Genomic DNA, 25,179 nt, shown 5'->3' on the forward strand with positions numbered 1-25,179 from the left:
GCTTGCAGACTCTACGCTTACCTGCTGCTCTCCTCCGAGCCGGTCTGGAAACACACGGGGCGGCACCGAGACGGAGTGAGGAGTTTTTGCTTTTTTTGGGGGGGGGGAGGGGACTCATTGGCAGTTCTGCTCGGCTGCCACCCTCCTGCAGGGAAGGCATGCTGCGTTTCGCCCGCTCCCTGCGGACTGTCTTCCTTCGGCTTCCATCAAGCAAGACCCACCCCGAGACAGAGGACTCCGGACAGAAGCGAGCAGACAGCGGCAGCAAACGCCCGAACAACGCGGCTAGCCCTGACACGCTCTTCTGAGGGTGGCATGGGACACGGGCGTGGGTCTCTCCGCTGGCGGGGCGCAGGCATTCGGGGGGGCTGCAGCCGGCGCTAGCCGCGTGTTTGGGGGACAAGCTCATGCACCAGTTAGTACGACAGACGACAACCCCATCACCACACACAGAGTACCTGGGAATAAGTCTCAAATGCAGATAGGTCTTCTGCCCTGGCCTTGAGGCTAAACCAGCAAAATAAAATGAACAAAAACAAACTCTCCGTGATTTGAAGCCGCATTCCTTGGCGCACTCGTATACAACGGTGGGCTGGAGCGTTTAGCGTCCGCGAGAGGGAGGGGAACACGAGGCAGGTAGTTCTCTACGTCGGGGGCCTCAAATCGCCCCCTTTGTCAGAGCGTGGAAGATGAGCGCCCCTCGGACCCGAATGGCACCGACCAAGCGGCCTGCGTTTCACCTGGCACGCCTCCTGTTCACAGACTCTGCTTTAAAACGTTTGCTCCCCTGGCGGAGTCCGTAAACAAACCCGCACGGTGAGGTAGGGCTGTGTGTTGGGAGTGCGGGTCATCGGCATTTCTCATCGGCCATTATTATAATACGAGCCAATAGCCCGTCATAAAATGCGATTTTTGGGTCTCTCCTCTACGTCCGTCTCTCTCTCTCTCTGTCTCCTCCTCCTACTGCCTCCCCCCCTCTCTCTCAGCTCTCCTCCGCCTCCTGCCTCTCTCTCCGTCGCTCTCTTTCCCCTCCTGCCTCTCCCTCGAGGGACTGTGGAGCCCAAACGGCCGTTTGCTCCCGCGAGGCGGCCTGGCTGAGCGACGCAGAAGTCAGACGAGTGCCACGGTGGGGGGCAAAGGCCCCGCCCCCTGGCCGTGCACACCTGTGAGAGGCGAAGGGGGGGGCAGGGTGGTGACGGTCACAGCCAGGGGGCGGGGCCTGGAGCCACTGTCACGCCGCACGTCATCACCGTGGCGCCCGGCTGACTTCTGCGCTGCTCAGCCAGGCCGCCACGGGGGAGCAAGCGGCTGTTTGGGTTCCCCCGTGGCGGCCCGGCTGTGCGGCGCGGAAGTCAGCCGAGCGCCACGGCGGGAGGTGAAGGACGTGACAACAGCGCCGCCCCAGAGGCAACAGCCAACATTTCAGCATTACAGAGTCACAGACATTGGGCTACTATATAGATGATGTTATATTTTAAATATAAAATATCATACCGGGAGGGTTCGACCCGTTTTGGGGACAGGGAAACTGAGGCACGAGTCAAGTGACCTGCCCAAAGGCAGCAGATGCCCTGGGAGCAAAACCCGGCGTTGGAGAACTAGCCCAGTGTTCTATCCACTAGGCAACATGGCCTCGTGGCGCAAGAGCTGCCCGCTCAGAAAATACGACCAAACACAAGCGGAGAGGAGACGATTCCAGCGTCAGCCGAGACAGCCTGCTCCGTAACCCAGCCACGTCCCCGAACAAGTGGGAGCCCCTCTTCTCACCGTCAGGGGAGGCTGGAGGGGGTCACATTTAGCATCTTAAAAGGGGGGGCTCTCTCGCAACGGAAGAGCGTTAGCAAGCACACGAGGCCCGGGCGCATCGACGCCTCTCTCCCCGGGATCTGACGCCGCGCAGCAAAGCGGGAAGGGAAACGGACGCGATTCGTTTGCTCCGTGTGCCTCGTGGCAGCGGACTCAGACGCTCCCCGGCGAAAGGCAGAGCGCACGAGACCGCCGACACGCTTTGTTTTAATACTCTCCGGTGCGATTTTTTTTTACACCGGGGCTCTCCTGGCGGACCAGCCTTTACGGTTGGCCTTGTAGCCCTGGCACAGATCTTAGGCGCTGCAAACCTTCCAGAAGGAAAAAGCCTGCCTGAAAGCCAGGTGCTAAATAAGTCGGACTTTTTTTTTTCCTTCTTCCTTACGCTCAACTTTTCCAGACTAATCATTAAGGTTGCCAAGTGTCCGGTTTTCGCCCGAACAGCCAGTAATCGCGCCTTCCATCCGGTAAAAAAAAACAAACAGAAAATATCGGACATGTAAAATAGCCGGGATTTTCTGTTTTCCTCGAACGAAAGGCCGGGGGGACATTTTTCCCCTGCTGCGGCTGGCACGGGAATCGAAAGGCGCAGCGACCTTTTTCCACCCTGCTGCGTCTGGCAGGGGGAGAGAGGAATTTAAAGGCGCTTTAATTTTGTTTTTTGTTCAACAAGTTTGGTTTCCTTTTTTTTCTTTTGGGGACCGGACTCGATGACCTTCCCTTCCAGTCCTAATATTCTTTGATTCTTTTTTTTTCTCAACAAGATCAGTCTTTTTTTTTTTTTTTTCCTTCCGCCTCAATTAATTTCCCCCCCCCCCACCATGTTCGGGATTTTTTGTGACACTATCGGACAACCCTACTAATACCAGTCACAACCCAATCAGGCCCCGGTTACAGTCCCCCGCGACTGGGAAGACCAAAGAGTCACTTGAACAGAAGAAAAGGGACTTTTCCAAGAGAGACGCTTCCTCTCGGTATTGACAGTGGCACAAGATTTACGGCCAGGCCATCTGCCACCCCCATGTCCCCGCTTTGTCATGCCACGCTAAGGGAAGGGTCGAAGCTACAGGCTGCCTGGATCCAAGCGAGGATCCCTCTGCATAGGATGTCTCCCAGCGGAGAACAGATGGGAGGCAGCCTGGATGAATACCAATGAGGCGTTTTATTGAAGCCGCTGGATAAAAAGAAACCCTGCGGTTCTCCCAGGCTACTGAGCGGTCCTGCCCGGAATCTTGCTCAGTCACGGACGAGTGCAAATCGAAACGGGACAAGGTCTCCTCGTGTGCGAGGCGGGTACCTTTTTGATTGTGTTGTGTTTGCTAGTGCCGCGCTCGGCGGCTTCCCCGTGCAGCAGATCCAAGGCGGTCTCCCGCTCCTTCAGCTTCAGCACCTCGATTTCCGTCTTCAGTTCGTTCAGCTGCTCCTGCAGGTGCTTGCTCTTCTCCAGGTACTCCACCCTGGCGGGCACACAAAAAAACCACGTGGCCTGGGGGGGTCAAACGGCGCCAAGAAGGACCCCACCACATCCCCGGGGGGGGGGTGGAAGCGGTCACGCTGGTTCACACGCCGCTTTGCACGTTATTAAGGACAGGGGGCCGAATGAAGCGCAAAACTGCCACGCAGGGGGGAAAAGGTGGCTCGTCCGGCATCCGCCAGGCCAGATTTCCCAAGAGTGGGAAGGGGATAGGGATTGGGGGAAGGGGGAGTGGCTTAAGTTCTGCTCTACCCAAGATGTGCTAGTGGTTCCCAAACTTTTCAGCATCACGCCCCCTTTTTGATTTTTGAGAAACTCTCTTCCCCCACCCCCCAAATAGCAGCAAAACTTGAGCAAAAAAAAAAAGGAACTGACCAGGACAGTCACCACCCCCTTTAATTCCCAGGACCAGTAGTACTCCAGGGGAAATTGACAAAAAAAAATAAAAAATTGCCCTTTTAAGAGCAGAGCAGGCAATTGCCCTTTTAAGGTGGCCATTTTGAAGTCTGCCCAGGACGCGCCATCCTCCCCCTGCCCCAGATGGACCTGGCTCTTTCTTGGAGGGGGGGGATTTGATGAGGGGGCTGGGTCACCGTGCCCTCCCCATTTTTTCATGCCGCCCCAGGGGGGCACACACCCCATTTTGGGAACCTATGTGCTAAAGCTTCCTGATTTCGACAGGGAGGGGGGTCCACACGGTTGAAACAATAGGCCCCTTTAAAGCAGTGGTTGCTGGCAGGGAGAAGGGGTGGGGTGGGGAACGCAGGGGGGCTGGCAAGGCAAATCTCCGTCACCCAGCGTGTGGGTCTCTGTCATCCTCACACACGCTGCCCTTCACATCTCAGCTCCCAGCCCCACACATCCGTGGGCTCGGGGCCTAGCGAGGAGGGGCAGCCCACGGCGGGATTGCTATCCATGCCTGCTGCTTTCAGGAGAGGTGCGGGGCCAGGGCAGGAGGGAGCCTGTCGTAGCCCCGCCGCACAACATTCAACGGGGCCCAGCGAGAGCCGGCTTCCCGGCCCCCTATCTCAGCCCTGAACCTCCTCCTGCACCCAAGATGGGAGTCCCCATGCACCCAAACTCCTTCCCAGAGCTTGCATCCTGAACCCCCGGCTCTGTGGACGCCCGCGGCCACTCGAGGCCGGCCACTTACTTCTCCTTCTCGATCTCCATGGACAGCCGCTTCATGTCCGTGTCCTTGAAGTCGAAGGAGAGGCTCTCGCCGAGGAGGCTGAAGCTGGGCGAGTCGGCAGGCAGGGCGGTGGTACCTGAGTTGAGAGGCTGCTGAAGAGAGAGGGCGGATGAAGCGTCAGTCAGAAGGAGAGCAGGCAACGGCCGGCCCGACCGCCGCGAGCTCTCGAAGGGCGCTTGGGCGACGAGCCGCCGCCTTGCTGGCTAAATCACCGACAGAAGGGGACTCGGCGACCTCCGGCCACACTGGCCGAGCAAGTCTCTGTTTTGCCCGGACGGGATGGTCCTCATTTTAAAATCACGACTGGGGCAGAAAAAGTGAGTAAAGAAAAGTTATGGACTTGTTCCCACCATCTAACAAAGGAAATGAACAGGCAGCCGGTTTGAAACAAACCCACGGAAGTTTTTCTTCACGCAGCACACAGCCAACCTGTGGAACTCCTCGCCACAGGATGCGGGGAAGGCAAGAACTTGAACAGGGTTCAAAAAAGAGCTAGATAGATTGATGGAGGTTAGGTCCACCAATGGCTATTAGCCAGGATGGGTAGGAATGGTGTCCCTGGCCTCTGTTCATCAGAGGCTGGGAATTGGTGGCAGCGGTGGGATCACTTGATGATTCCCAGTTCTGTTCCTTCCTTCTGGGCATTAGCCACTGTCGGCAGACAGGACACTGGGCTGGATGGACCTTGGGTCTGAGCAAAGTTATGTTCTTATGAAGTTTGCATGGGTCCCACAATGCCCCCGACGAGACGGCAAGCAGCTGGAGTGCCGGGGGGAAGACGGGGGAGGGGAAACCAAACCCGCCTACCGTGTAAGACGACTTGCTGGTGATCTCCAGGAGCTTCTGCTTGGCTCTCCGCTCGGACTCGCGCGCCTCTTGGAGGTCCTGCTTCAGCTGATCGGCCTCCTTCGCCCTGCAACAAGCCACGACAAGGGTCAGGGCTGTGCTCGTCAGGGCGGGGCAGGGAAGGAGGGGAAGTCTGAGAAACGCCGCCGCAACAAATCGGGCAAGGAACGCTATCGAGGGGAGAGAGACGCTCTCTCCTCTCCCCCCACCAGCAGTTTCCAACATCAGGCTCGCACTAGGAATGTTAAATAGCGGTGAATTGAATAGTCGAGTGACCTCATGAATTCTTAGCCGTTACTCGATTAGCTGACAGTCCCCAGGGATGGCAGCCAGCACGCTCCAGCCCCACTCCCGAGGAGCTTCCTGCCGTCCCACGTGGGGCGCCAGGCGGGAGCTGGTCCGTGAGGGGAGCCAGTTGAAAAACCAGTTCCCTGCCGCTTCTGAGACACGCAGTCGATGGGAGCCTATATGCTTTCGCTCATCGGATAACTGACTCCACTATCGCATCCCTAGCTCAAACCCATGAGAAAAAGAAAGGCCCGAGATGTTAGTTTCCCATCCAGCAGCGGCCAAAAGAAAGAAACCCGCTGGGTCGTGTGGGCATCACGCGTGGGTTATAACCATGAGGGTTGGCCAGCAGGCTGGGGACTAAGGAGTTAACTATGTCCCCGTACCTAGCCTGGTAGCGGTCAGCCAATAGAAATGCAGATAGGGATTTCAAACCGAGTTTTGGGGGTTTTCTCTCCTTTGTCTCTGGACCAGTTTGCTCTCTAGATACTGAGGGAGACAGAAGACATGTGTCTCTCCAAGAAAAAGACTCTTCATCATGTGTAAGTAGGGTAACGCCTAGATAAATCCATCAGGTTTTATTGTTTTCTGGTTGGGGAATTTGGAACTGAGGCCTGGGCTGCTAGAAATGGGTTCTCCTCTCTTTTGCAACTAAGGCTATGTCTAGACTGCAGGCTTCTTTCGAAAGATGCTCTTTCGAAAGCATCTTTCGAAAGAGCATCTTTCGAAAGATCGCGTCTAGACTGCATGCGGATCTTTCGAAAGAAAAATCTACTTTTTCGAAAGAGAGCACCCAGTGAGTCTGGATGCTCTCTTTCGAAGACGGACTCTTTACATTGAAGAACGCCTTCCTTCGAAAGAGGAACTTTCGAAGGAAGGCGTTCTTCCTCGTGAAACGAGGTTTACCGCCATCGAAAGAAAAGCCGCGTTCTTTCGAAATAATTTCGAAAGAACGCGGCTTGAGTCTGGATGCAGGGGAAGTTTTTTCGGGAAAAGGCTACTTTTCCCGAAAAAACCCCTGAGTCTGGACACACCCTAAGTGTTGGCCCATGGGGGGGATCCTCCATGAGTATATTAATTGGTGGCTCTTACCTTCTAGCCCAAGGGGTTCCCAAACTTTTCAGCATCACGCCCCCTTTTTGATTTTTGAGAAACCCCCCCCCTTCGTCCCCCAAAAATACCAGCAAAATTTGTTGAGCAAACAAAAGGAACTGACCAAGGCTGAAAAACAAAAATAGCAGCAAAACTTTTGCTTTGGGGGGGAGGGAATGATGGGGGGTGGGGGTGGGGGCTGGGTCGCTGCGAAATCCCCGGGGCAATCTGGGAAGGAGAGGGGAGAAGCAGGTGTCGGGTCCCCCCACTCTGACCTTCTCTCTGACTCCTCCGCCATCTTCAGCGCCAGCATCTCGGCCTCCAGCACCTTCTGCTCCATCAAGCGCTTCTCCTCCTCCGTCCGGATGGCCGTGGCTTTGATGCGCTGCATCTCCTGCTCCGCCTCCGCCGCTTTCTGGGCTAGCAGCTTGGCCTCCTCTTCCGTGATCTGGGCTTTCTCCGCCAGCAAATCGGCCGTCTCCTCCGAGCGCATCTGGGGGCCGGCACAAAACGCCCGGTGAGCGTCCCCCGGGGCAGTCCCGCTCCGCGACCGAGGGCGAGCCCCACAAACACCTACCAGGGCCTCGTTGGCCATTGTGGCCTCCTCCTTCAACTGCAGCAACCTCCGCTCCAACTCGTCCCGCGTTCGCTCAGCCTCTTCCCGCATCTGCTTCTCCCGCGCCAGCCGCTGGCGCTCCATCTGGGGGAGAAAGCGCCACATTTTGAGACCGGCGCGCGGGGGCGGCCTCTCCGGATTCAACGCACCGGGGACAAGCCAGGGACGCTTAGCCCCTCTCTGGGGCCCCCTGCAAAGCTCCGCGGGGTTCACCTCAAATGGAGTGATAAAACGTCGACCCAGGCCCCACCTCCAGAGCCAGGGGGTCCTCCAAGTTCCTGGGCCCCTACCCAGCGCGTCTCCGTTCTGGCTTCAGGAGCCCATCAAATTCCAAGCCCTGCCCCATTAACCCCTGAAGCAGGGGAAGGCAAGATACAGCCCCAGGGAGCAGCCAGGCATTTTGAGCAGCCTGCGGCAGGCAGGGAACTGGCCTTGGAGTCCTGCAGGGCTGCCGGCCGGGAGCCACCTAGGTAGGTGCCTTCCATCCAGAACCCGTCTCTGGCATCCCAGCAACTCCCTACCCCAGATCACAACCCCCTCCCACACCCATACTCCCTCCCGGACCCAGATCCAACCCTCTCCCTTCACCCAAACTCCCTCCCAGACCCGGACCCAGATCCCAACTCCCTCCTTCACCCAAACTCCCGCTCACACCCCACACTCCCTCCTACACCCAAACTCCCTCCCGGACCCGGACCCAGATCCCAACCCCCTCCTTCACCCAAACTCCCTCCCAGACCCGGACCCAGATCCCAACTCCCTCCTTCACCCAAACTCCTGCTCACACCCCACACTCCCTCCTACACCCAAACTCCCTCCTGGACCCGGACCCAGATCCCAACCCCCTCCTTCACCCAAACTCCCTCCCAGACCCGGACCCAGATCCCAACTCCCTCCTTCACCCAAACTCCCACTCACACCCCACACTCCCTCCTACACCCAAACTCCCTCCCGGACCCTGACCCAGATCCCAACCCCCTCCTTCACCCAAACTCCCTCCCAGACCCGGACCCAGATCCCAACTCCCTCCTTCACCCAAACTCCCGCTCACACCCCACACTCCCTCCTACACCCAAACTCCCTCCCAGACCCGGACCCAGATCCCAACCCCCTCCTTCACCCAAACTCCCTCCCAGACCCGGACCCAGATCCCAACTCCCTCCTTCACCCAAACTCCCACTCACACCCCACACTCCCTCCTACACCCAAACTCCCTCCCGGACTCTGACCCAGATCCCAACCCCCTTCTTCACCCAAACTCCTGCTCACACCCCACACTCCCTCCTACACCCAAACTCCCTCCCAGACCCGGGCCCAGATCCCAACCCCCTCCTTCACCCAAACTCCTGCTCACACCCCACACCCTCTCCTACACCCAAACTCCCTCCCGGACCCGGACCCAGATCCCAACCCCCTCCTTCACCCAAACTCCCACTCACACCCCACAACCTCTCCTGCACCCCAGCACCCTGGTGCACCCAACCTTGGAACCAGACCCCGCACCTGCTCCATAGAAAAGTGCAGCCCTCAGCCACTTACCAAAATCTTCGCGTATCAAAACGTGCCCATCAAAACTTATTCCCCCTCCCACCCTGAAGCCTCTTAGTGGCGCATCATCTTCAAAACTGGAGACAAGGCTCCCGCCCGGCCCCCACAATGCCGAGGAGAACAATTTTTCTCCCTCCTCCTTGCTGTTCCGAGCAGCGGTTCGCAGATCCACCGGGTGGGGTCCAGGGAGCGGAAAAGGTCTCCGAACAGAAAGCAGTGATACGTACAGTCCAATGGGTTGACGGACGCTTATTAGCTACAAGCGACGGGCTGTTCCTGCCGCCTGCCCTGGGGCGGAGAGAGGCCAGGACCGAATGAGCATGCAGGCTCGGGGACCGCAGGGCGCGATTTCTGATGGGGTCGGACGCAGACTGATGTTTATAGCAAGGAGGCTCTCACCTGCTTTCTGGCCTTCTCCTCCCGGGCCTGGGCTTTCATCTGCTGCACCTCCAAGGAGTCAGCCTTCCTCCGCCGCATGAACAGATCGTGGTTACCGATGCACAGCTGGAGAATCTGCTCCGGAGAAAGAGGAGAGGGAAGGAATGAATACATGCCTATAGGGGTGACTGATTCGTTGCCATTCTACTGATGTGGAAACTGAGGCACTGGAAGGTCGAGTGCGTTACCCTCAGAGCGGGCTACATCCCATGGCAGTTCCTTAGGTGCTGGAGCGCAAGGCCCCCTCCAGGGTCCAAAAGCACCATCGGAGAAGGGTTACAGAACGAATCATCGAACCGTAGAACTGGAAGGGACCTTGAGAGGGCATCAGGTCCAGTCTCCTGCCCTCACAGCAGGACCCAGCATCCTTTAGATCAGTCGTTCCCAAACTTTTCAGCATCACGCCCCCTTTTTGATTTTTGAGAAACCCTCATCCCCCCCCCCCCGTCAAAATAGCAGCAAAACTTGTTGAGCAAAAAAAAAAAAAATTTGCCCTTTTAAGGCGGCCATTTGAAGTCTGCTCGGGATGCTCCATCCTCCCCCCACCCCAGCCAACCTGATCTGCACAGACTGGGCTCTTTCTTGGGAGGGGGACAAGGATTGACAGGGGGTCTGGGTCACCTCGCGCCCCCCCCTGGAATTTCCTCATGCCCCCCCAAAGGGGGCGTGCCCTAGTTTGGGAACCTACGCTCTAGATCATCCCTGGTTGACGTCAATCCAACTTGCTCTTTGATATCCCCAGTGACGGAGATTCCACAACATCCCTGGGCAATTTATTCCAGTCTCTCGCCACCCGGACAGGTAGGAAGTTTTTCCTAATGTCCAGCCTCAACCTCCCTCGCTGCAGTTTCAGCCCCTTGCTTCTTGTCCAATCACTAGACGTCAAGGAGAAGAATTTTTCTCCCTCCTCCTTGTCCCGCCCGGAGACGCCCCTGTCTGCGGCCGGGGGGTGGGGACTGGAGCAGCTCCCTCGCCTCCCCTTTAACCAGTTCAACGATGCACTCCAGGGACTGGACATCCCTCACCCTCTCACTTAGGGGCGGTGGAAAAGGAGGAAGTGAAACTGATCGTGATGGAAGAAGAGCAGAAAACAGTTTGGACAGAGGAAAACAGGACCCTCGGAGGGCATGATGCGGACTTCACTTGTGCTGGGAGAAATCGGGACAGACAAGTCGTTAATGCTACGGCAGTAGGCCAGGCCCAACGGCGAAGGCACAGACACCGGCGTGTCCAGTGAGTGACGTTTTCCCTCTGGCCTAAGAAACATCTTCAGAGAATCCCTTGGCATGGTTCACGAGATTAATCGTGATCGGTTAGTGGTTTCTGGGAGACACGGTAGCAGATCAGCACAAGGGAGCCCAGGGGAAGCAAAAGATTTGGGGAACAAGGGAGCTAAGAACATTTTTTTTCCAGGGCAGACATCACCAGACGGCTCGAAAAAAGGGGAGAAATGAAAGTGAAGGGGAGAAATTAGCGCAGATCCACCCTCTCCCCCAGAGACGATAACTTCGTGACCGCATGCAGCACGCAGTATCACACCTGCCATCCACCCACAGGAGCCCAGATGTTGGAAATACAGCCCCCGGAGCCATCCTCGAGAGCCGTGGCGGCTGGCAAGGCTAACACCGTGCTGGAAAACTCACCAGCTTGTTCACCCGCAGCTTTGACGAATTGAATTTAAAGACGTCGATCTTTTTGTCCAGGGGTTTAATCGTGAACTGCAAGGAAAGAGAAAGGACGTGGTGACCGGCCGGGGGCACTGGCACAGCACCGGACAGCAGAAAGAATCAAAGCGCCCTGGCTAAGCAAGAGACGTCTGATCCCCCATTCACAGGTCTTGGATGGAGGTCCGACCCACAGGACATAGGGGGCTAGGAACAAGGAGGAGAAAAACAATCGTGGCCCATCAGGGTAGAAAAACTAGTTTCAGCTGCCCTGGGGGTTGGGGCTCCATTAAAGCCTGCGGAGATGGAATCGAATAATTCTATTGAGGCTTGGCAGAACTGGGTTTCTTTTTTTTGGTATGAATAATTTTGATGGATAATATTGATGTTGATTTTTAAGCCTTTCCCCACATGTATTGATTTAAAATCTCCCAGCCGCAGGAACCGCGGTATTTCAGACAATGGGGCGGTGGGGGGAGTGGACAATTTAATCTCCGAGATCGATGAATCTTACGCTTTCTGATCGCTAGCACACAAAGCGTCAAGCGTGCATGGGAAAAAAATACGCCAAATACACGTCCTTACAGAAAACTCTGACAAGCTCCAGCAGCCGATTTCTGACTTTGTCGAGCTGTAAATGGCGACCAACCACCGAAACTGTTCACGGGTTTGTGTGTAAACTGGCGTAAAAATCGAACCCTTCCAAGCCTAGCTATAGCTCACCCACAGTTCTAGTCTCTATCTCCCATACCGTCTATTCTCCAGGACTTTGGCTAATTCAACCCCGACGTTACTGATCTTATGTCCTCCTCCCGGGGTGATATGACAAAACAACACAATCCAAGTCTTTCGCATAGGCCGGTGAGCATGGATCTTTTTGAATTTTAACCCCACCCCTGTTATTCGCCAGAGGGTTGGGCTGAAAAGTGGAAGGCCATTCTATCTACAGTCGATCATTATTACAATCAATGAGACACCTCCGCTGTGTCCAGACAGCTCTCATATACTGCTAGGAAGCCTGCTTCTCGTAATTAAGGTCCATCTGTGATCATCGCCGCGTGAGGATTACTGACATGATAGAAGGGACCTCGAAAGGTCATGAAGACCAGTCCCCTGCCCTCACGGCAGAACCAAGCACCGTCTAGATCATCTCCGATAGATGTCTGTCCAACCTGCTCTTAAATTTCTCCAGTGATGGAGACTCTACAAACTCTCTGGGCAATTTATTCCAGTGTTTAACCATCCTGACAGGTAGGAAGTTTTTCCTAATGTCCAACCTAAACCTCCCTTGCTGCAATTTAAGTCCCCTGCCTCTTGTCCTGTCCATTTTTCTCCTTCCTCCTTGTAACACCCTTTTAGATACTTGGAAACCGCTATCCTGTCCCTTCTCCGTTGTCTCCTTTCCAAACTAAACAAGCCCAGTTCTTTCACTCTTCCCTCATAGCTCATGTTCTCTAGACCTTTCATCATTCTTGTTGCTCTTCTCTGGACCTTCTCCAATTTCTCTACGTCTTTCTTGAAATGCGGTGCCCAGAACGCGACACAATACTCCAATTGAGGCCTAATCAGCACAGAGAAGAGCGGAAGAATGACGTCTCGTGTCTTGCTCACAACACTCCCGTGAATGCATCCTAGAATCATGTTTTCTTTTTTTGCAACAGTGTCACACTGTTGACTCATATTTAGCTTGTGGTCCGCTCTGACCCCTAGATCCCTTTCTGCCGTACTCCTTCCTAAAAGTCGCTTCCCGTTCTGTGTGTGTGAAACGGATTGTTCCTTCCTAAGTGGAGCACTTTGTATTTGTCCTGTTTAAACTTCATCCTGTTGACCTCCGACCATTTCTCCAGATCAGTATGAATTATCCCTCCTGCCCCGAGGCTGACCAGTTTCGGCCCTCCCGTCCCAACCGGACCAGGCGGGACTTGAACCCATGATCTTCTCCTCCCCAGGCGAGCACCCTATCCCCTAGGCCACGCGGGAACCAGCCACACCCCCTTACTAGCAACCCCTTCCAGCTTGGGATCATCTGCAAACTTTATAAGCATCCTCTCTATGCCGATATCTAAATTGTGGATGAAGATATTGAACAGAACCGGTCCCAAAACAGACCCCTGCAGAACCCCGCTCGTTAGGCCCTTCCAGCAGGACTGAAAGCCATTACTAATGACTCTCTGAGTAGCTAGTTTCTTTAGACAAGGAATTGGTCAGTTTCACTCCCAATTGTCAATTTGAACTCCTTTTTCTAATGGCTCCTTATTCTCACAGGAAGCCATTTCTAGTCCCCGAAAAAAAATCGAAGTTCAAAGCGACCATGGGTGTTGGGCCTACATCACCTGACCACAGATTCAGCCGGATGCACTAAGCTTTGGGCAGGTTCAGAGCAATGTAACGCAAAAGCGAAAGCCAACTGCTTTTCGTACCAGGAATACGTTTCATTATATTCACGAGGCCGGGACATATTTCCGGGAAGAGATTTTCCTCTGGGCTGAACACAGAAAGGGAATTTTTTTTTTCCTTTTAATATATTCGAACATAAGAACGGCCAGACTGGGTCAGACCAATCGTCCAGCCAGCCTAGTGTCCTGTCTGCCCACAGTGACCAATGCCAGATGCCCCAGAGGGAGGGAACACAACAGGGAATCCGCACGTGATCCCTCCCGTCACCCATTTCCAGACAAACAGAGGCGAGGAACACCATTCCTACTCATCCTGGATAATAGATATCAATGGACCTAACCTCCATGAATCTATGTAGCTCTTTTTTTAACTCTTAGTTTTCACAACATCCTCTGGCAAGGAGTTCCACAGGTTAACGGTGCGCTGCATGAAGAAAAACTTCCTTCTGTTTGTTTTAAATTGCATCGATTTCGTTTGGTGACCCCCTAGTTCTTACATCATGGGAATAAGTAAATAACTTTTCCTTATTCACTTTTTCCACACCTCTCATGATTTTATAGACCTCTATCCTATCCCCCCTTAGTCTCCTCTTTTCTAAGCAGAAAGGTCCAAGTCTTTTTAATCTTTCTTCATACAGGCCCCATTCCAAACCCCGAATCATTTTTGTTGCCCTTTTCTGAACCTTTTCCAATGCCAAAAGATCTTTTCGGAGAGGAAGCGACCACATCTGCATGCAGGAGTCAACGGTTTGGAAAATGCTCGAAAAACAAATTCAAAACTAGCTCTGGGGTTCGGGCTCGGGCACGCAAAAAACGCACAAAAGCCGGGGAACGCACGGAAAGGCCGAGGCAGGCTCGGCTGCGTGTCCCGGAGCGAGTGGGAGTGAAACCGGTGCTCAGCACCCGGACGCGAGCCAGCACGCCTTACCTCCTTGTCGCTGTAGGAGATGTTCCGGATCTCGTTCCACGGAAAGGAGATTTTGGGGCTGAGCCGGTTTTCTGGGTCGTAGATGTGGAGGCCCAGGGCGTCGACTCCGAGGAGCAGTTCCGTGCCTTTCTTATTCTACAGGAGAGAAGAACCGAGCAGGCTCCGTTTGAGGCACGATGATTGGTATTCAACTCAGGGAGCAGCTGAGCGACGCGGCTCCGTTCGACTAGCTTCATCCCGCCTGGCTCAACTCTCCGAGGGATCCTGCGTCCGGGGCCAGCGGTGACTCATTCGCGCCTTCTCGGGGGAAGGTTTTAGGCAGCAGCTGATCCAACCCCCCTCCCCACCGCCCGCTGGTGGATCTGACCCTGAGTGCCACACAGCCGTCTGCAGACCAGGGGGGTCACCAATGCTACAGCCCAGCGCAAATACTAGGGATGCAAGCACGCTTAGCAGCGTCGCTCGATCCCGGGGGACCGGCGCGGTGAGGCCGATCTGCGATGAAAAAGGGAGTGGCCCATTGCTAAGCTAAAACCAGCCCCCCACCGCCTCCGTGGACTCAAGATGCGCCGAGAACCGGACGCGAGCCCTGGACTCACCCGAATGGCGAAGTAATTGACGCCGTACATCTCCAAGTCCTGCGCGATCTTCAGGTATTCCATTTCCGCTTCATCTCTGGCGGGAAAAGACAGGCCCCGGTGATGGACAGGAAAGGGGGACTCCTTCTCAGCCTGGTAGGCACATCCCGCAGGCAAAGATCAAGTCTGGTTCCCAGCAGGAAGGAGAAAGATTCCCTGTCGGCGTCGCGACGTTTCCCGCCTTGCCCCGCCTCTACCCCAATCCCGTCCGCCGACTGCGTGGGCGGTTCCTCGTGCCCCCAAAGAGGGGGGAGAGGGCTACCGCCCATCCTAGTTCATGTCCCGAGGAATCATCGTCGCGGAGAGACACGTTTTCCTACCTGATCCCTACGCTCCTCCACGTTCTCGTACCGCCAATCCAATGGTGCTTACAGCTGATTCGGGGAGGAAGCGGGGGGGGGGAGGGGGCTAGCGCTACTACTGTGAAGGTAGCTGCCAGAGCTAGAAGTGCACCCGGCTGCTGACGGTGGCAGAAAGTGTCCCAGCTGAGAAACCCGCCTGGCGCGAAACACTGGGGTGACCCGTTCTGCGTTGTAAGCACGGCGCGGGCACGCCTGGGAAGTTACCCGGCAAAACTGACTTTTAGGGACCCAAGACAGCACTGCTCCTACGTCCTCCCCCTCCCGCCGCCCACCATACGGTATTTGTAACGCAAGTCGCTCTTCTGTAGCCAGGGTCTAGCTCCATGGGGTGTACCAAAGCCACTGGCTCTTTTGGTCAATTTCACCACCTGGGGATTTTAACAATCGTCCATTGCAGGTTGGCGGCTGTTTACTTCTGAAGGATCAGGGTGTTGTCATGAGCGGGGCCCGGCCCCACGAGTTATGGGGAGGTCTCAAGGTTCCCGGAGAGTGGGGGAGGTGGCTAACTTCAGAGCTGGAGAGGTTCAGAGCAGGAGCTGGCTTGGGTTGTAACTGGAGAAATTTAAAAACAGCAAATAGTGCTGCAGTCTCTCAGAGACTAACCAAACGGAGACATTTCCTCACCTGGCCCGGCCTCGATGCTCCGCGTACCAGGCTGTTATCCTTTCCTCCCACATCTCAGGAGTCATCTGGTACAGGTTGATGACCTGCGCGGGGCAGGATGAGAAAGCTTCAGCTCGCTCGGGCCTGCCTCGGGGCTTCGTCTCATCACCTTATCAATGAGCGAGACCCAAGGACCTCCTACTCCAAACGCCCTTCTTTCCTCCCTCAGATCCCTCCCACGCCCGATCCGCACGCTGCTCTCCACTTCTAACTAACATCAGAATGGCCAGGCTGGGTCAGACCAAAGGGCCATCTAACCCAGGGTCCTGTCTGCCGACAGCGGCCAATACCAAGTCCCCCAGAGGGAGTGAACAGAATCATCCCGTAATTCCTCCCCTGCCGCCCATTTCCAGACAAACAGAGGCTAGGGGCACCGTTCCCACCCATCCTGGCTAATAAGTATTTTGGACCTAACTTCCATGAGTTTATCTAGCTATTTTTTGAAGCCTGTTCAAGTCCTGGCCTTCCCAACATCCTCTGGCGAGGAGTTCCACAGGTTGTGAGAAGAAAAACCAAGCTAAGCCCACACCTGGAACCAGCTCGCAGTCAGCCCTTCGGAGCACAGCGAGCCCACAAGCCTTGCAAATACAGCGGCTATTCCGGCCAAAGGAAGCAGGCAGAAAACCTTCCCTTCCATCTCCACGACAACAACCTAGATACTAATTAAGGGCTCCTCGTTCAGCGTGACCGAGGTCCGCTGGAATCGCTATGCCAGCCATAGAGCGTCGGTCCCGGCTGAATGCCTTACCCGCTTCGGAAGCAACTCCTCTTGCGCCAAGAAGCCCCGTTGATGAACGCTGGGGTCATAGTCCCCGTACTGAAAAGAAAAGCAAAACACTGCAGGGGTCAGACGGCAACCTACACAGACTTCAGTTGAGGAGGAGCTCGGAACCGTTTACAGTCTTAGGGTCTGTCTAGACTACAGGGTTTTGTCGACAAAAGTGGACTTTTGTCAACAAAACTATATCTGCGTCTACGCTACCACCGAGTTCTGTCGACATAACGTTGACAGAACTCGGCAGTTTTGTCGATGGCTGTAAACCTCATTCTACGAGGAATAACACCTTTTGTTGACAGAGTTCTGTCGACAGAAGGCGTTATTGCATCGACACTGTCCTTTGCGTCTACACTGTCATGTTGACAAAGCAGCTTGCTTTGTCGACAGAACTGGCTGTAGTTTCGACGCTCTTTGTCGACAGAAGTTTTGTCGACATAGCCTCTGTCGATAAAAGCCTGTAGTCTAGACATACCCTTACATTTCATCTCAGTATCCCCCGTCCTTACAATAAACACGGGGAGGGAGAAGAGCAGGCATTGGCCAGTGTGGTCCAGTTGTACCCGTGAGTATTGTGTTCAGTTCTGGGCACCGCATTTCAAGAAAGATGTGGAGAAATTAGAGAGGATCCAGAGAAGAGCAACAAGAATGATTAAAGGTTGAGAGAACATGCGCTATGAAGGAAGGCTGAAAGAATCGGGTTTGTTTAGTTTAGAAAAGAGAAGATTGAGGGGGGACATGAGAGCCATTTTCAGGTATCGAAAAGGGTGTCATGAGGAGGAGGGAGAAAACTTGTTCATCTTGGCCTCTGAGGACAGGACAAGAAGCAATGGGCTTAAACTGCAGCAAGGGAGGTTGAGGTTGGACATTAGGAAAAAGTTCCTGTCAGGGTAGTCAAACACTGGAATAAATTGCCCAGGGAGGTTGTGGATTTTCCATCTCTGGAGATATTGAAGAGTAGGTTAGATAAATGTCTATCAGGGATGGTCTAGACAGTATTTGGTCCTGCCATGAGGGCAGGGGACTGGACTTGATGACCTCTCAAGGTCCCTTCCGGTTCTAGTGTTCTAGGATTCTACAGACATCGACCAGGGATGGTCTAGATGGTGCTTGGTCCTGCCGTGAGGGCGGGGGATTGGACTCGATGACCTCTCGAGGTCCCTTCCAGTCCTAGTATTCTATGATTCTGTGGCATGGGCCAAGACCAGCAACTCATCCGATGCAGCAGGCTCCCCACTTTCGGTCACCTCGCCGCGTCCTATTTCATACGTTTAACATTCGGGACAGTTTTTAAAGAGGGACTTCACCCGACCAGTAGGGGACATATCTCAGACAGGAATCTGCCCCCTCCCCGCCCCCCCGCCAAAAGTTCTCTTCCACACCGTGGCTCACAAAATACTATTCGCCTTTGAAAAGCGTGCCCGGTCATTCTTAGGGCGAGATTCTAAATCACGTCAAGTGTCTTGTACAACGAAATTGGCCCAACGCTTCAGAAATCATAGAATCGTCGGGCTGGAAGAGACCTCAGGAGGTCATCAAGTCCAGCCCCCTGCCCAAGGCAGGACCAATCAACCAAGCCAGGACTTTGTCAAGCTGGGATTTAAAATCCTCTAGGGATGGGGATTCCACCACCTCCCTAGGGAACCCATCCCAGCGCTTCACCGCCCGCCTCGGGAAATTGTTTTTTCCTGATATCCAACCTAGACCTCCCCCACCGCAACTTGAGCCCATTGCTCCTTGTTCTGCCATCTGCCACCCCGAGAACTGCCTCTCTCCATCCTCTTTGGAACCCCCCTTCAGGAAGTTGAAGGCTGCTCTCAAATCCCCCCTCACTCTTCTCTTCTGCAGACTAAATACGCCCAAATATCTCCGCCTCTCCTCGTAGGTCATGTGCGCCAGCCCCCAAATCATTTTGGTCGCCCTCCGCTGGACCCTCTCCAATGCGCTCACATCCTTTTTGTAGTGGGGGGGGCCAGAATTGGACGCAATACTCTAGATGTGGCCGCACCAGAGCCGAATAAAGGGGAAAAATCACTTCTCTAGATCTGCTGGCAATGCTCCTCCTAATGCACCTAATATGCCATTAGCCTTCTCAGCTACAAGGGCACACTATTGACTCACATCCAGCTTCTCATCCACTGTAACCCGCAGGTCCTTTTCTGCCAAACTGCTGCTTAGCCAGTCGGTCCCCAGCCTGTAACAAAACTTGGGATTCTTCCGTCCCAAGGGCAGGACTCTGCACTTGTCCTTGTTGAACCTCATCCGATTTCTTTTGGCCCAATCCTCCAATGTATCTAGGTCACTCTGGACCCGATCCCTGCCCTCCAGCGTATCTACCTCTCCCCCTGGCTTAGTGCCTCGATTAAAGAGCATCGGCGAAAATGCACCCTCTGCGGTGAGCATGAAACGCGGCACAGGGCCCATAACGCACCGCTCGACTGACAAGGGAATGATTTACAAGGGAAGCGTGAGGGAAATGCGTTGGTTTTAATTCATCTCTCATGGCCCGAGTCACACTACGGCATCATCCTATTAGGAAGACCGGGCGCCGTTTCCCCGAGTCAATCATTTCACGCTGAAAATGCCCTTTGTCTCTCGTTCTCCGGGGGGAACGTTGCTGGGAAGGAACAAACAGTGGCGATTCCGACAAGGCAGGCAAATAATAAAGCGCCGTAACAATAGGCACTCGAGAGACATCCCAAATCAGTCTCCATTTAATGCCCGAGCGGCCCCGCCAAACACTCACAAACACCAGAATCAATCTCGGCACACAACCTCGGAGCGGCAAAACGGTCAACGCTCAGACGAGTGGGGATTACAGAGAGTGCTATTGATTTCGCGCCAACCCAGATGCAAAGGAAGTCTGCAATACGCCACAACGGACTCGGAGATAAATTAATACCATCGAGAGGCCGCTGGATTGATCCTGAGAGATGCGGCGCCCCAGGCAACCCGGCGCTTCTCAGAACAGGCTGCATAGATCGAATTACTCAACACCCGTCAACAGGGGGAACAGGTATAAAAACGCAGGATTTGGAAGGGAACAACGTTCAACTTCCGACAGGGAGAAAAATGATTTCTGGATGGGAAAGAAATGATAACGAGGATGGATGCGATCTATCCTGGGGGGCCGACGGCTACATAAGGAATGTGTGATTTGAATATGGTCAAGAAAATCCCTGTCTCAAAGAAGTATGCGTGCCGGGAAAAACACTGGAAAACATTAATTACTCAAGAATGACAATCCACTAATGGCCAAACGATCGCAAGGGATATTAGTTCAAGTGCTTTGGCAAACACGTTTCCACTGCAGTCTAACTCAAAAACTGGCACAGCGATTCGGGTTCTGTTAAACGCACTATACAATTAGTATTTGTTGCCTATTCGCGGGGCTTGACAAACGGCGGCGAAAACCACTTGCCAGCCCCGTACTGCGCATGCGGAAGAGCCGCATTGCGCAAGCGCGCGCCGCGAATGAACGGGGCGCGCGGCTGAAATCTACTCGCCACGGGCGAGTAGATTGTATAGTTTGTCGAGCCCTGCCTATTCGTATAGATTATATTCGGATATAAATTGCCTAGGGAGGTTGTGGAATCTCCATCTCTGGATATATTTAAGAGCAGGTTGGATAGAGATCTATCAGGGATGGTCTAGACCAGTGCGTCTCAACCTTTTTTTGCTCATAGCCTCCTTCTGAGCCTCGTTTACCTCTGTGGCCCCCCTCACAGCTGCTGTTAGTTGGAAAAAAAGATACATAATTTACCTAATGTTCCGTTTTTTCCATGTGGCCCCCTAGAGGTAGGGCGTGGCCCTTGGGGACACATATGGGCCACAGCTGAGGATCACTGGAGACAGTACTGGGTCCTGCCATGAGGGCAGGGGACTGGACTCGATGACCTCTCGAGGTCCCTTCCAGTTCTAGTGTTCTCCGATTCTATGATCGTGTTTCTACTTTGAGCTTGTCGTTATATCACTCAGACACGGGGGTTTATACTGTGCCGTATAAATCTGTGTGCATTAATATTCTGGATAGCAACGAAATACATGATTCATTGGGGCAAAAAAAGAAAAATTAAAGCAGAAAGAGGAAAAAACTCTCGCCGGGGCTAGAATCCAGCCTCTTGTGACGTTGCAGAACGGGCGGAGAATCAAGAAGACACGTGGAAAAGAAACAGGAAAATCTCTCGGATGTTTTCTGCGGGGGTAGATTTTTCAATAGACTCCGTCCTAACGCTTGCTCTTGAAAACTGAAGGCTACGCCAACATTTGGAAACGGCGGCGATTTGAAAACAACTCTGGAGGGAGAAATCTACAGTAATTCCCAGGATGAGTAGACTTTTAAAAAAATTCTCTGATGGGTTCTTTGTTATTATGAAGGTAAAACTGCCACACAAACGTGCACTTATCAATCGGTGAAATCCAATGAAAACGCACATCTGTTGGCTGTGAAAGGCGCATTAGGAAAGGCCTTTTTGAGCCTTGGTCTGCACAGGGAAAGGTTTGGGGATGGAAGGGCCGTCAACACGCAAAACTCAAATCAGTTCTGCCGCCCACTGTCGACATTTTGTGGCCACAGTGCTAGCGTCCCTGGCGACAGAAAGAGCAAAGCACTATGGGTACGTCTAGACTACAGGCTTTTGTCAACACATACTGTCGACAAAGCTTCTGTCAACAAAGAGCATCTAGACTACATCCAGTTCTGTCGACAAAGCAAGCCGCGTTGTCGACATGACAGTGTAGACGCAAAGGACAGTGTAGATGCAAGAACGCCTTCTGTCCACAGAACTCTGTCGACAAAAGGTGTTATTCCTCATAGAATGAGGTTTACCATCGTCAACAAAACTGCCGAGTTCGGTCACCGTTACGTTGACAGAACTCAGCGGCAGTGTAAACACAGGTATAGTTTTGTCGACAAAAGTGGACTTTTGTCGACAAAACTCTGTAGTCTAGACACACTCTATGGGTAGGCATCCCATGGTGCCTGGTGGCACCGCCTGCTACTAAGCGCTGTGAGAACGCGCAACGAAGAGCTGGGAATTTTAGGAACGTTAAAAATGTTCCATCAGCCACCTCTTGGCTTCCCAGCCCTCTCTCGGCTTCTGGCTTACTTTCTTGCCACTTGAACGACCGACGCTGTAAGGACGGCTACGCAATAAAAGCGCTGGCCAGAGTGGCTAATCGGGCATTGTCACTTCGGGGGAGGGGAGTTATTAATGTCGTTTCTTTTCGCAGTGCACAGTCAACCTGTGGAACTCCTTGCCAGAGGATGTTGTGCACACTAAGATTAAAAAAAGAGCTAGACAGATTCATGGAGGTTACGCCCACCCCAAATAACATTAATTATGTCAAAAGAAGCTAAAAATATAGACACGGCCTATGTGTACATTGTGCATGAAACAGGGAAGGCGAGACAGCAAAACAAACGTTCGCGCGTGCTCTTGAATATGAGGGTTCGGCATGAATATTCAGTACAGCGCTCCTTAGCCAATAAATATTTTAAAAGACCCATTTCTCTGGCTGAAAACAGCCCTAAGGAAAATGAGAACACCGTTAAAAACAGAAATGAGGCTTTATTTCTAAAGCCAATAAAACCCACAGGACCCAGAGGTCTCCAGCACAATCGAGTTTGGTATGGGCTAAGTTCTTATTCTGCAAAGAGAAGGCAACCCAGTGATGGTAGATTGTCACATGATCCCTCTCCTGTCACCCATTTCAAGACAAACAGAGGCTAAGGACACCATTCCTACCCATCCTGGCTAAATCCACCACGAATCTATCTAGCTCTTTTTTTAACCCTGTTCAAGTCCTGGTCATCACCACATCCTCTGGCAAGGAGTTCCACAAGTTGGCTGTGCGCTGCGTGTTTTGTTTGATCTGGCTAGGCCAGCTATATTAGAGGACCCAGGATCTGATGCCTAAGAGAAAGGAAGAGGGGACAGAAAAACACCTTATTCAAGTTATTTCCCTCATCCCAACAATTTTGCACCAATATTAATGTAAAATGGGCAGGAGCAAGGCTTGGAGGGGATGTATAATCCCTGCCGGCAGTCCATCGGGAGAGAAAGAGCTAAAAAGTGCAATGGCACTTCCGAACGCACGAGGAAACAATGCTAAACCGCTCGGCCCCCTGGGGGCTTATGGGAGATTTCCCATCATGCTTCTGTACCTACCTTGGCTTGCACGGCGTATGAGGCCAGCAGGACAGACGCTTCCGGAGGACAGTAGATCTTCTCATCTAAAATCTGCTTCTTTACCTGAGCAAAGCATCACCGGAGAAAAAAACGCCGCTAAACAAAGCTACGCGGCGGCAGCAGTTGTAATGCGGGCTGCCAATCAGCCAGGAAAATATTTTCCCTGCTCGGGGAACAATTCTGACTGATGCAGACAGACTCCGCCCCACATCCCATTCCCGCCAGGAGACAGGGGAGACCTCTGCAGTGTGTACCGCCACATCCCATTTCAAACCCACCAGAAGCCACGAGTAGCAAGGACAGCTGAGTCCCCACCCATGCCCGATATCGCTTCCCTGAAGAAGTGGGGGGAGGAGGTAGCCCCAGCGGGGGTTCCACCAACCGTCTTTTTGCCATTTTTTTAGCCCCACATGCAAGGGGAAGGCCCATACCTGCAGGAAGAACAAGTGCTGTGTGATCTCCTGAACCAGCTCCTCCTCTGCATTCTCCGGGTAAAATTTGGCCAGGAAGTGAAACGTGACCGGCTCCTCCGTGGGAACGTCGTGATCCAGGACCTGCAGGGTCAGACAACCAGTCAGTGACTCCGCGGAGTTGGACTCTGTCTTATTCTCTATCCCTTTTTTAATGATTCCTCGCATTCTATTTGCTTTTCTGACTGCTGCTGCACACTGAGTGGACATCTTCAGAGAACTATCCACGATAACGCCAAGATCTCTTCTTGAATAGTTGTAGCTAACTTAGTCCCCATCGTGTTGTATGTAGAGTTGGGATTATGTTTTCCAACGTGCATTACTTTGCATTTATCAACATTCAATTTCATTTGCCAATTTGGTGCCCAATCGCTTAGGTGGGCCCTCGGGTCTCCAGTCCAAGGCTTTGCGATGGTTCAGGGACGGACTAACGGTACAACCGAACGCTAACCGGGCTGGAGGACAATCACCCTACCCTCGGATCACCTGACTGATAGGCTTCTAGATTAGCCAACGCCTTGTTCTACTCCTGGTGCACCTCCAGGATTCTCACGGAGGCATCTCCCGACTTCCACGGACAGCTCAACCCTCCCCGCGCACCCCTGAAAAGGAACGTCCCCTCCCACCTTCTTGTCCATTTTGAGCCAGGCCACCGTGTCCTTGATGGTGTACTGAAGTCCAAAGAACCAGGTTTCCCGGAGTCCGAGGGTCCTGCACACCAAGTCGAACAAATCCTTGCCTTTCCACTTCACCTGCAGCAAGAGAACAAACAGCAAAAGGCAATCACGCTCTCCTCTAAGTCCTTCCAAAGACACACCACAGCCATTTTAACCCGCCCTGGAGATCTGGCTTGACTCCGGAAATCAACCACAAACGTAACACGACGGGGTCCCATGCAGAGCGTCACTCGGCGAATCCGAATCAAACCGGTTCCATTTAGAAGAGAGTTTCTCTTACAGCCAACGCACCAACCCTCGTCTGGGATCTGAAACGTTGCAACTTACGTATGGTTGCATATGCATGAAAATATATATGCAAATATATGCAAATAGCTTCTTTCACACCGACGAGCATGAATACAAAGTTTAAGACAAGACTACCAAACACGCAGGCCTCATTTACGTCAGTTCTGTTGATATTAATAAAATGCAATATCTACCCCATTTCCACCCATATGACGGCACTTTTAATGAGCAATGACAGTCCAGGAATTGAACGACTAAATTAAATTCAATTAAATTGGGCAGCAGGTTTAAAACAAATCAAAGGAAGTTCTTCTTCACACAGCGCATCGTCAATCTGTGGAACTCCTTGCCGGAGGAGGTTGTGAAGGCTAGGACTATAACAGGGTTTAAAAGAGAACTAGATAAATTCATGAAGGTTAAGTCCATCAATGGCTATTAGCCAGGCTGGGTAAGGAATGGTGTCCCTCGCCTTTGTTTGTCAGAGGGTGGAGATGGATGGCAGGAGAGAAATCGCTTGATCATTACCTGTTCAATTCACTCCCTCTGGGACACCTGGCATTGGCCACTATCAGCAGACAGGGCACTGGGCTGACCCAGTATGGCCATTCTTATATTCTTATGTTATATTGACTGCTTTCTTGTTCCGACTTCACCACAGTCCAGAAATTTAACAACTAACACGCACACCGACAGAAGACCGTTATATTGACTGCTTTCTTGTTCCGACTTCACCACAGTCCAGGAATTTATCGACTAACACGCATACCGACAGAAGACCGTTATATTGACTGCTTTCTTGTTCCGACTTCACCACAGACCAGGAATTT

General features: G+C 53.2%; 1 protein-coding gene across 6 annotated transcripts in view; it reads right to left on the reverse strand.

Moving 5' to 3' along the window:
- NF2 (NF2, moesin-ezrin-radixin like (MERLIN) tumor suppressor) overlaps nt 1-25,179 on the reverse strand; it is a 49,667-nt gene that overhangs the window by 12,012 nt on the left and 12,476 nt on the right. For 2 of the 6 annotated variants that reach the window (XM_075916992.2, XM_075916994.2), the window contains 14 exons: nt 24,014-24,139; nt 23,349-23,471; nt 22,897-22,980; nt 16,700-16,768; nt 15,913-15,995; nt 14,888-14,963; nt 14,289-14,423; nt 10,944-11,018; nt 9,262-9,375; nt 7,276-7,398; nt 6,974-7,191; nt 5,280-5,385; nt 4,434-4,564; nt 3,104-3,263 (listed from right to left, as the gene is read on the reverse strand). In XM_075916992.2, coding sequence (XP_075773107.2) covers nt 3,104-3,263; nt 4,434-4,564; nt 5,280-5,385; nt 6,974-7,191; nt 7,276-7,398; nt 9,262-9,375; nt 10,944-11,018; nt 14,289-14,423; nt 14,888-14,963; nt 15,913-15,995; nt 16,700-16,768; nt 22,897-22,980; nt 23,349-23,471; nt 24,014-24,139 — 1,623 coding nt within the window. Of the gene's footprint in view, nt 1-458; nt 508-3,103; nt 3,264-4,433; nt 4,565-5,279; nt 5,386-6,973; nt 7,192-7,275; nt 7,399-9,261; nt 9,376-10,943; nt 11,019-14,288; nt 14,424-14,887; nt 14,964-15,912; nt 15,996-16,699; nt 16,769-22,896; nt 22,981-23,348; nt 23,472-24,013; nt 24,140-25,179 lie in introns of all 6 variants that reach the window. The other 4 variants (XM_075916996.2, XM_075916995.2, XM_075916993.2 and 1 more) reach the window with 4 other exon arrangements.

The sequence above is a fragment of the Pelodiscus sinensis genome, chromosome Z, assembly GCF_052426305.1.
Source record: "Pelodiscus sinensis isolate ZL-2025 chromosome Z, ASM5242630v1, whole genome shotgun sequence".
NCBI classification, from domain to species: domain Eukaryota; kingdom Metazoa; phylum Chordata; order Testudines; family Trionychidae; genus Pelodiscus; species Pelodiscus sinensis.